Below are 10,940 nucleotides of genomic sequence, written 5' to 3'. Positions count from 1 at the left end.
GCCCTGTGCCACGTGCTCTAGGTGACCCTGCGTGAGCAGGGGGGTTGGACTCGATGACCTCTGAGGTCCCTTCCAACCTTCGGCATTCTATGATTCTATGATTCTATGATTCTAAGTTAGGCAGTAATTAGGCCTCCTTGTAAATTGTGCTCCCTTTCAGAGGGATCTGGACAGGCTGAACAGTTGGGCAGAGAGGAACCTCCTGAGGTTCCACAAGGACAAGGGCAGGGTCCTGCACSTGGGGAGGAATAACCTCAGGCACCAGGACAGATTAGGAGTTGACCTCTGCTCCACAGAGAGGGACCTGGGAGTCCTGTTTGACACCAAGTTAACCATGAGTCAGCAGTGCCCTCGTGGCCAAGAAGGCCAATGGGATCCTGGCTGCATCAGGAGGAGTGTTGCCAGCAGGGCCAGGGAGGGGATCCTGCCCCACTCCTTAGCTCTGGTGAGGCCGCACCTGGAGTACTGGGGGCAGTTCTGGGCTCCCCAGGACAAGAGGGAYWTGGAGCTCCTAGAGAGGGTCCGGYGGAGAGCAACAAAGATGATGAAGGGACTAGAGCATCTCTTGYATGAGRAAAGACTAAGYRAGCYRGGMCTRTTTAGCCTRGAGAAGAGAAGGTTGAGAGGGGATCTGATTAATATGTATAAATACCTGAAGGGGGAATGTAGGGAGGAAGGGGCCAAGCTCTTCTCAGTGGTGGTCACTGACAGGACAAGGGGCAATGGGTACAATTTGAACCACAGGCAGTTCCATCTCCATGTGAGGAAGARCTTCTTTCCTGTGAGGGTGCCAGAGCCCTGGCACAGGCTGCCCAGGGAGGCTGTGGAGTCTCCTTCTCTGGAGGTCTCCAAACCCGCCTGGATGCCGCCCTGTGCCCCGTGCTCTGGGTGTCCCTGCTGGAGCAGGGGAGTGGGACTAGATGATCCCTTCCAACCTCTACCATTCTGTGATTCTGTAATTCTGTGAAATTAAAGATATAAAAAYATTGTGCTTACAAGCCCACCATTCTATACCACGCCAGCCAGTTATTTCAAGATCTGACCAAAAGAGTCCAAATCCACCCTGATTTAACTCAGCTACATTCTTTCTTACTCATATTTTTAAACCTTGCACAGGAGATAGAGTCCTGGATGTAAAAGTCTTTGTGCACAAAGTCAGCAAATTGGCTTGGTTGACAGGGGGGCCACCTACCAGCTGACTTAGGAACAGTTCTTAGCACTTGTCAGTCTACACTCTGTATCAAGATTCATCCTTCATCAGATTAGGGCCTTTCTTCCTGTTTTCACTGACTGCAACTTTAGTTCCCTAACTTCTTGTTTGTCTAAAGCACTAGCACCTCCTTATGTGATATGTGACATGTCAAGATTTTATGAAATAGAGACTCCTATGGAGCACTCTTTCTCTTTTTAAGTGCCAAAGTCCCTCTTTGAATGGTAGGATTTACTATCCCAAATACTTCCCCATGACCAAAAAGAATTTGGAGCCTCATGACATCTTTATTCTCACATTAGCCCCCTCTGATGAGACTTTCTGACAACAGAACCATCTCCTGTTCCAACTCTGGCTTATCAGACAAGCCAATGAAGTGAAGGCATATCTTTTACCTGTGTCATGAGAAACAGAACAAAACTCTTTTCCAGATGAACTCACCTTCTTCAGTGAACCTAAGTAACTTGATCTCACCCAGACAAATGAACTTGTTCTGTCTGGGGACAGTTGGCAGTCGTATGTTTAACACCTCCTCATGCTGTCAAGAAAGGAACTCCCTCAAAGTGAGGAGAGAAAAGAGAGAGATATCTGTTTTCTGCCACACAAGAGGGTAGCAACACAGCTGATTTCAGCCAGGGCATTCTTCATATCCGCTTGTTGGAGAAAAGGAAATGGTGTATCTCCCAAGAGAATCCCTTCAATGAAGCTGTTTCTGGAGTATGCTACTCTATAGTATGCTACTCTACACTCAACCACCATGAAGGAGAACCCTCACACAAAGAGCACAGAAGATCCAAAAAGTATATCCTACATTCCTTTTCAACTGTCCAGTTCAAAGACATTGGGCCTGATTTCTACTAAGCAATAAAAGCAGGCCTCAATGATAGCATGAACTCAAAAAGAAAGTTCCTAACTATGTTCCTATGAAAAGAGAAAAATGAGAGGGAGAAAAACATGAGACAAATATGAAAAAAAAAATGAGAAAACATGAGAGAAACAAAGAAATGCTATAGAAACAGAGAAACATAGAAAAATTATGAGAGGGAGAAAAACACAGCTTCTGGGGAACATCTGAAGGGCCACACAAGACCCATTGACTTGTTGGTCTTAGGGTGATGTCAAGAGCACAATCTTGCCTGACTAAAAAGATTGAGAGGGTATCTTATCAATATGTACAAATACCTGAGGGGAGAATGTAAAGAGGATGGAAACAGATTCTTCTCAGTGGTGGCCAGAGACAGGTCAAGGGCTAATAAGTATAAATTAAAACACAGGCAGTTCCATCTCCATATGAGGAAGAACTTCTTTCTTGTGAGGGTGACGGAGCCCTGGCACAGGCTGCCCAGGGAGGCTGTGGAGTCTCCTTCTCTGGAGGTCTCCAAACCYGCCTGGATGCCGCCCTGTGCCCCATACTCTGGGTGTCCCTGCTGGAGCAGGGGGTTGGACTAGATGATCTCCAGAGGTCCCTTCCAACCTCAACCATTCTGTGATTCTCCCATATACCATTATTTCTTACCCCTCAGAAAATTCCCAGTGGAAATGGCTCCCAGATTTTACCCTGGGAACAGGAGAATATCATTTTATATTGTATTCAAGCTTTCATCATTCTTCAGGCCATTGGTCCAAGAACAAGTTCCTAGAACAGCATCAGGCAAGCAGGCTGTGCATGGCACTTCTTAAGTCACTATACTCAAAGCCACCAGAAGTCCAGCTATTCTACCAGTGAGAAAAGACTCTCAGAGGCCCTTCCACTAAAGAGTTAACTTTCCTGGACCAGGGCATCTCACTGCTCATATTCAGCTGATGCAAGGTCAACGACAAGCACACCGAGGAAGTCAGAGTTGCTTTATTTTTCTTGTGAGCAGGTCAAATAAAACACTGCTGATGCTCCATTTATCTGGAGCGACAAGCAAACACTTGGCAGCAGCGGAAAGCATACATTGGGATCTGGCACAGCCTCCTYGCACAGCTGTCAGCCTGCTGACTAATCACTTCATCCCCACGTTAACGCGGCTCCAGGTCTATAGGACCCTTTCATCTCAGATACCCGGGCACACACTCGTTCTGATAGAGCTATTTATATAGTGACATTATTAATTGCTATGTACTGTTTTATTATAGGATTTTTTTAAAGTTTTTTGTTCAGTATTTTTCTTTTTTACCAAGCTCTTTTCAAGGTGGAAGCAGTGATTCTGCCCTGCTTGCTGTATTAGTCAGATCTTAGATAGACATCCCCTAGACAGGCCCTAGACAGGCCAGACTGAATTTTCTTGATTTTTTTTTTTTTTTTTTTTTTTTTTTTGAGCTTCACAGCTTGTTTTTCTAAACAAGTTCTCCTATTCGGTTTGCTTTGGTGACCATTCTGGCAATTAAGCTGCAATCACACAGTGTACACCTGACTCTCCAAAAAGCCCTGATTTACCTTAGGTTTGCATTATCAGATAATTCTTGCAGTCTTGTCAGCACAAGCTATTTAAGCAACTCCCAAGGACGGTGTCAAAATCCAGGTGGAGTCTACGCACTCTGTTCTTGGCAGCTATACTTTATCAGCTGCACTGCACAGAGGTGGTACAGCTAAGGTAATGCAGTACTTTCACAGAAGCATTATATATGGTGACAAGCCAAACAACCTCCAGGACTCTCACTCATCATGACTCCCGTTTCATACCTCATCCGTTATAGAAATGAGGTACGAAAACATTTCTCTGTTTCCTAAAGATATTAAYAGACTTATGGGAAATGGTTTACCTGAAGAAACGGAAGGGGCCAGACTGATTTTTTTTTTTTTTTCTTGTCTTCAGGACCAAATAGAAGGCCATGGAGAGGCTGGATGCCTTTTTTTTTTTTTTTCCTTAGTAAACAATAGGTTTTCATAGGTTTTCATGACGGATAATTGTGAAGAAATCAGACAACTAATTGGTTTCATGTTCTCAGTTAGTAAAGGTACAAAAACATAAACTTGCAAACTTCACAGTATTCTGATTAAGGATATCCTAGTGCTGTCTGCACAGGAATGGAGGATGTTGCCTCAYACCCTGAAGGTTAGATGAGTAGAGCCATTCCCATTTATGACCAAGATGATGACCAGATGATGGAATGAGGACTAGAAGGATCAACTGATCTGGTCATTCAGATAGTACATTGCCAAGCTGGAACTAGAACAGGAGCTCCTTATGCTCGCATTTGTACGTTAAGTAAAGAACCCGTCTTCCTACATAAAAATCTAGTCCTCAAGTGGATGAGAATTTTAGGGTTTCTGGTATCCTCTCCCTTTACTGAGCATCACTTTGGCCATAATTCCTGGAACAARTGGATGACATCCATTTTCACTCTGGTAGTGAAAATCCCTAGGGTCTGTTTCTTGGAATTCTACAGTTGCTGCAGAAAAAATCACAGATATGYCTATGTGTTGTGTTACAACATTGGGTGGTCTGGTATCTAGGATAGACACCAGCGGTGAGCGTGCTTCGGATGTCGTTGCTAAAATGGAGTTGGAAAAATAGGCAGAGTCGGTAGCAAGAAGTGGACATTTCCATTGCCTCTGTGATTCATTCACAGTTACCAGCACAGGAATTCCCAGCTGCGTGCGTGCRAGACTTGCAATTTCTTCAGTACCAAGCAGTAGAGATAATTATGCAGATTTTGGCACCATGTGCTTAATTTGCACTTTGAGGATGTATCACGTGGAATTTTCTTCTGACAACAAAGGGATAAAGCATTTGCCACAAAATACCTAAGCTGGGTTTTAGGCTGGTTTCAAGGGAAGTAGCAAGTGGTGTTTCAGATACTTTAATCTAGAATAAAAACAGAGACTCTGCCAAAATAATTCTTTCAAACCAAGAAATATGTTTTCATCGCTGAGTTTGAAATATCATTTCAGAGTCTTGGTCAGATTTACCATTTGATTTAAACCAGAGTGTCTTAATTGAAGTCAATGGAACTATGACAGTTTATACCAACCAAGGGACCGTCTGCCCGTTTCAGAGTATTATTTTCCCACAGTTGGCCTACTTGCCTTGATCTTTAAATGTCTCTTAAGACAGCRACAGATTTTCTTGTCATTTGAAATACTTCATGTATTCATACAGCCATTCCTGGKATTTTTTTCCTACGTTTGTGATATCTACAAATTGAAGTCACCTTCTCTATGTCTACCTCTCACTGTTGATGACATGGCCCTTTACAGCTTCATTTGTTTATTCGGGTCAGCTCCTCATGCTACCAGTTGCTTTCTTCTTTCCTACTGGGAGCCCTAGGCCACTTGATAGTGGCGCAACATTGGGTGCATGAGAGAGAGACTAGCAGGAAAATAGTAGAGATATCACAGCTTGGCAGATGACACTGGCTAAATGTTTTCCTATCTCCAAACATGGAAGCAAGTACTTCCCAGTTTTTTGGGAACAAGGTTCAGGATATAACTGTTGCGAAGTGAATTACAGATCGACTGGAGTCACTTGTATGAAGCACAAACATTTTCACAGTCTCCTTTCTTGTTGCTCGAAGAGTATTTTAGAAGGTCACTATAACATGTTTTCTTTGCACAGTTATTTCTTCAAGGCCTGACTCTCCCTTAATTTGGATTTTTGGTAGTTATTTCTCTCTGTGTTAAGTGGCATAAGATGGTCTCACACTCTAAGACTATAGAGAATTGGGATAACGAATTCCTCATGCTAACATGGATTTTCCCCTTTGATTCAAATTAATATTGTTACCAAATACCTGGTTTTGGGTAGTAAAGTAGTAAACTGCTTTTTTACTTCATGTGCCCACTGCTGGATATTGTGATTTATTATCATGAAAAGTAGCATAGCTACAAGTGCAGCTTCACATGGAGCAGCATAGGACCCAGATCCAGCATGATTAAATTCAAGAGGTCTCCTGAGTGCTGCTGAGGCAACCTGATTTGGGAATCTTTTTCTTCTGATTGAATAGCAAAATGCCTGCACCTCCCTAGATAGCTCTTTAAATCACTCTGGTACCATTCAAAGGCTGACCGTGGCCACACAGTCTGATGGAGCTAATCAACACTGGAGCAGGGAAGTAGTATTATTCACCCTGCAACCAGGTGTTTTTGCACCTGCACATCTGAGAAATATTTGGGCTTCAGAGAGAGGGGAGTTTACCAGTTCCCCAGAGGAGGGTGGCCACTCCATTAAGCAGTGCAGCAAACAGGYTGCTGGAGATTGGCATGGTGTTCAGGTGGTGGCCAAGTCCAGCTTTAGCTAGGAGGATGGGACTAGACCTGCTCAGAAATGTCAGGTTTTGTTTTGGTTATGAAGTGCCTTACTGAGCCACTGGCGCCTTTGTGGAGTATTTGTTCACTCTCTTAAGTCAGAGTGCATGCTCTGATCAAGGGCTTTAACSAAGTGTGGTTCTTACCCAAATAGTTGTTTAATTGCTTAAAATAAAAATATCATTTCTAAGATGTAGTAATTAATTCTGGGGCATAAGCCAGTAGCAAAATATGCACAAATGTCTGTGCCATAGTCATTAAAATGTAAATCAGTGTTTTATTTTGACTGCATGATCTTGCTTACATATTTCAAAAAGAACAGTCAAAAATAGAAGACATCAATTTAAAATAATGGTTATTTTCATAAGAAATCATGAAGGAACATATGTATGGTTTTGATCATCAATATAATCAATATAATATAGTAAGGTACTTACAAAATTAAACTATGTTTAAAAATGAAAAAGGTAGAAGGAGGGACATGAAACTTCAATAGCATCATCATAAATGACAAAATATTGTAATGTTGTTAATTTCTTGTAGTATRTTGACTACCATTAGAGTAACAAACATAGATTTCCAGATGTTTGTGAAGAGTCCAACAGTTATATTTTATATCTATGGCTGTAGTAACAACTTCTCTTCAGCAGCCTAGAAAAACATTTTGKGTCACAATAGGAAAGAAATATTACTGTGAGACTTTTTTTTCACTCTCATCCCCCATATAGCAATGCTGAACACTTTAGTCATTGCCAAACCAGAATGATGATTTGAAAATTAAAACCACCATCACTAGGGGCAGGACATAAATGTGCAGATGTTTCGTGATATTGAAGAACTTTTCAGACAACAGTCGCAAAGCTGTTGTGGAGAGGAGTAACAATCCATCAGAGGCGGACACTGTCAAGAGCATTTCCCTAAGCTATAGTATCAGAAGAGGCACTTAACTTTTCATATTAAATTAAGAAAAAGAAAAAAAAAAAGAAAAAACACACACAGTGCCAAACTATCCTGCCAGAGTGCGAACTTGTGCTGTGGCCCCACTCGAGGTCGATGAGAGGATGCTTAAGAGGACGTTGTCTCCTTCTGCTGTCCAGCCCCATTGTGCCCCAGAGGGTGCAGAAAGCTTGACAGGGGGTTGGACTGGTGACAGAGGCAGGAGGAAYCACAAGCAGCTGTGCCCTGCCCTAGCAGAAGGGGGGAACCAGAAATAGGCAGGGAGATAACTCTGAGTGAAGGGCAGTATGGATGGAGTTCTGCTCAAGCAGCTCGTACAAGACAGGCAGCCCTTTGGGGAAGTGCTGGCATGTGTGAGGAGAGGCAGGGACAGGGATCGCATGGCCAGGGAGAGTCACAGAGCCATAACCACCTCTCTGGTGGCCTGGCCTCTTTTCAAAGCCCCATCAAGAACGTGTCACAAGTGGCTTGTGTCAGCTACCAGACACTATTTTTTTCTTCYGAACAAAATACACTGCTCCTAGGTAAAGACAATTCATTAGGTGCAACATAGCCATAATTAAGTATCAGATATTATTTCTCACAAAATGCAACTCCAAAATCACATTGCATTAACTACAATATTGGACTGACAGAGCATAAACAAGGGTAATGATAAACACTGGTGGATGGAATGGGGAAGAGATGGTTATTAGGGTACCGGTGTGTTTCATGCTGGGTTTATTTAACGGTCTTATTAATGATCTGGAAAAGGTAGTGAATAACCATTTAATTAAGTTTGCATTTGATACTAAATTAGAAGTTGCTGTAGACACCTCCAAAGGCAGAGAAATAAATCAAAGGGAGCTAGAAGCATGTGCTGTAAAGAAGAAAATGAGATCTGGTGTGGAAGGAAAAAAAAAAAAAAAAAAAGGAGAGGGGGAAAAAAGTCAAGCTAATCTCTCTGGAAGCAAATAATCTAAAATGTAGCTATTCAGTGGAGCAATTCTGGAGAAGGCAATGTTGAAAGAGATGTAGGAGTGTTAATGGACTATATATTCCATCACAGCTCTGGTATATGTTTACAGAAGCAACGCATCAGGGAGCAGGAAGGTAATAGCCCTTCATTTTAGGGCTCTAGTGAGAACCCATCTATAATGCAGCACTCCGTTTTGAGCGTCCTGTTATCAGAGAGATATAGACAAATTGGAACGAGTTCAGAAAAGAGCCATAAAAATGATCCCATATCCCTGGAGATAATGACTTACGAAGGAAGATCAGAAAAAGTAAATATGTAAGGCCTTGTCCGGGAGATGACTGAAGTAGGGCAGGAAAACAGTCTGCAAGTATGGGAAGGCAAAAAGGGAGGGGGATAGTTTATCATTGTAACTATTAGTAAGAGGATGAAATAATAAGTAGTAACAATAAATTTAGAGAGGGCAACCTCAGGCTGAATGCAGGGAGAAAATTTTGACAGTGGAATTTCTTTGCAAAAGAACCCAGAGGCTTCCCAGGGGTAAAAGTGAAAGCTGCACTCAAATCATTTAAAATCAGATTGGAAAACCCACTAGAAAAAGCACCCAGCTATCAGGAACCATCTTTCATTGTCTGGGGAATAAGCTGGGTGACTTAATAGGACATTTCATACCCAAGTGCTTATGACTGTGATATTTTAATATGCCTGGTCAACTACTTTTAGAAAGTATACGTTTCTCCTGCTGTCAAGCCTGATGTTACAAACCCTTGCATGAAGACATAACCTTTAGAAGGGAGGTAGCTCCGCTGACATCATCACCCTGCTGGTTTGCAAAAAGACAAGCCTGAGCTCCCGGGAACTTTTGCAGGATCACAGTTGTAGCACTTGCAGTTGTCAGTGTCAAAATGGTGCATACAGATAATCACATCATCTTGGCTTCGTCTGTTTATGGAGAAGAACTGTAGAGAACAAAAGATGGGAGTAGGGAGCTCTAGAGAGGATGCATTATTATTATTATTATTATTGTTACTGTTACTGTTACTCTAACTCTACTGTTACTATTACTATTTGTTAATGGCTGGTGCTGTGGAGATCGCTTGAGTTCCTTAACTGTTCACCTTTTCACTGTTCTCACCTCTGTGCAGAGTATTCATTAGACACTGTAAGACTGCTTTCTCTTCTCTGTTTTTTACCTTGTTAGGCATTTTTAATGTATCCTAAAATGTCGCTTGAGTGAGAAAAGAGGGTGCAGCCTTCCTCTCATGAAGAAGGGATGGCAAAGGTTGGGGATTTAAATGAATATGCAGCTCAACCCAGATCTTCTCCTTGAGTTTAAAACGTTGTAATGTTCAATGCTTATGGTCCTTAAGGTTTGCTTTATGTTGCTGTTTTCTCTTCTTCCCTCCCTGCGTGTCGGTGGGCTGCGTGCGGGGCCGGCAGCCTGGTTGTGCCGCAGCCCAGTTCCCGAGCTGCAGGACTCTCCAGCAAGGGCTCGAGCAGCAGCAGTTCGAGCGAATCCGAGAGCAGCTCCGAGTCCGACTCCGAGAGCGAGAGCAGCTCCAGCGAGAGTGACGGCAGCAAGCCCTCGCATTATTCCAGCCCGGAGGTAAGGACTTCTTTGGCTTTTTGTGACTTAGGGCAGCAGGCCGTTATTAAACCCACTGGGGCCTTTTCTCCTGCCAAGCCAACCCAAGGAGGCCGGGGGAGACGCATAAAGAAACATAGGAGGGGAAAGGGCTGAGGATCCTCCTCCTGGCTCACTCTGAGACACATGTSGCTGGGGACCCTGGGGCGGATGAAGAAATCTGAAACATAAAGAAAGAAAGAAAGAAGGAACCCTGTGATATTCCCCTCAAAACTGAGGTGAGCGGAGCTCCTTGCAAGGCTCACAGCTTGCTTGAAGTTTTGTGCAACTTGGCCTCCATAATGATGGTTTGCTCAGCACGTTAGCCCTGATGTGGGCTCCCAGCACTGCAAGGGAACTAAATGCTTGTCTACACAGGGAAGCTATTGCAAAATCAGTTTGAGGGTGGATTTTTAATGCAAAACAGTTGGGTTTTGCTCGCTCACCTCCCTCCCTGTATTCCCCAATTGTTCTCTGGTGCAGTTGCCTTTGTGTCATGTAGTTTAATCCACCTCCAAAATGAATTAAACTGAATTACAGATGGTGCAAAATATTAGACCTAAACTTGTCACCCACAAAGCTAATACTGGAAATTTCCATACATGGAACAGCCCTGGTCATATTACAATTTATCTGACAGTGCTCTGCCACCTCCTGCTTTCACCTCAAAGGAGCGCTCAACAGACACTGTAAGGCTGCTTTTTTTCTATTCTGTTTTATTATTTTTTACAAGGCTCGATATTTTTATGTGTTTCGGTCAACACACACTGTAAGTATAAAACCATGAACTCTACAGCCACATCAGACACATTAATATATGTAAAAATATTCAAAAATCTAGTGGCAAGATTGCAAATACACATGAAATACAGTCAGTAGATTTGCCTGTTTGTAATAAAGCATCCAGGCATAGGACTTCCTCCTCCAACAGCCATGTCTCTCCTATTCTCGCAACCTGAAA

General features: G+C 42.9%; 1 protein-coding gene across 1 annotated transcript in view; it reads left to right on the top strand.

Annotated features, from left to right (window-relative positions):
- Positions 1–10,940, top strand: part of AFF3 (AF4/FMR2 family member 3) — a 263,564-nt gene that overhangs the window by 211,380 nt on the left and 41,244 nt on the right. Inside the window, exon 12 of the mRNA XM_026035647.1 lies at positions 9,726–9,961. Within this exon, the coding sequence (XP_025891432.1) occupies positions 9,726–9,961 (236 nt within the window). The remainder of the gene's footprint in view (positions 1–9,725; positions 9,962–10,940) is intronic.

The sequence above is a fragment of the Nothoprocta perdicaria genome, unplaced genomic scaffold (genome assembly GCF_003342845.1).
Source record: "Nothoprocta perdicaria isolate Ctin4 unplaced genomic scaffold, notPer1 scaffold_163, whole genome shotgun sequence".
NCBI lineage: Eukaryota > Metazoa > Chordata > Aves > Tinamiformes > Tinamidae > Nothoprocta > Nothoprocta perdicaria.
Note: the sequence above shows the minus strand (reverse complement) of the source record. Positions and strands in the feature narration are given on the sequence as shown.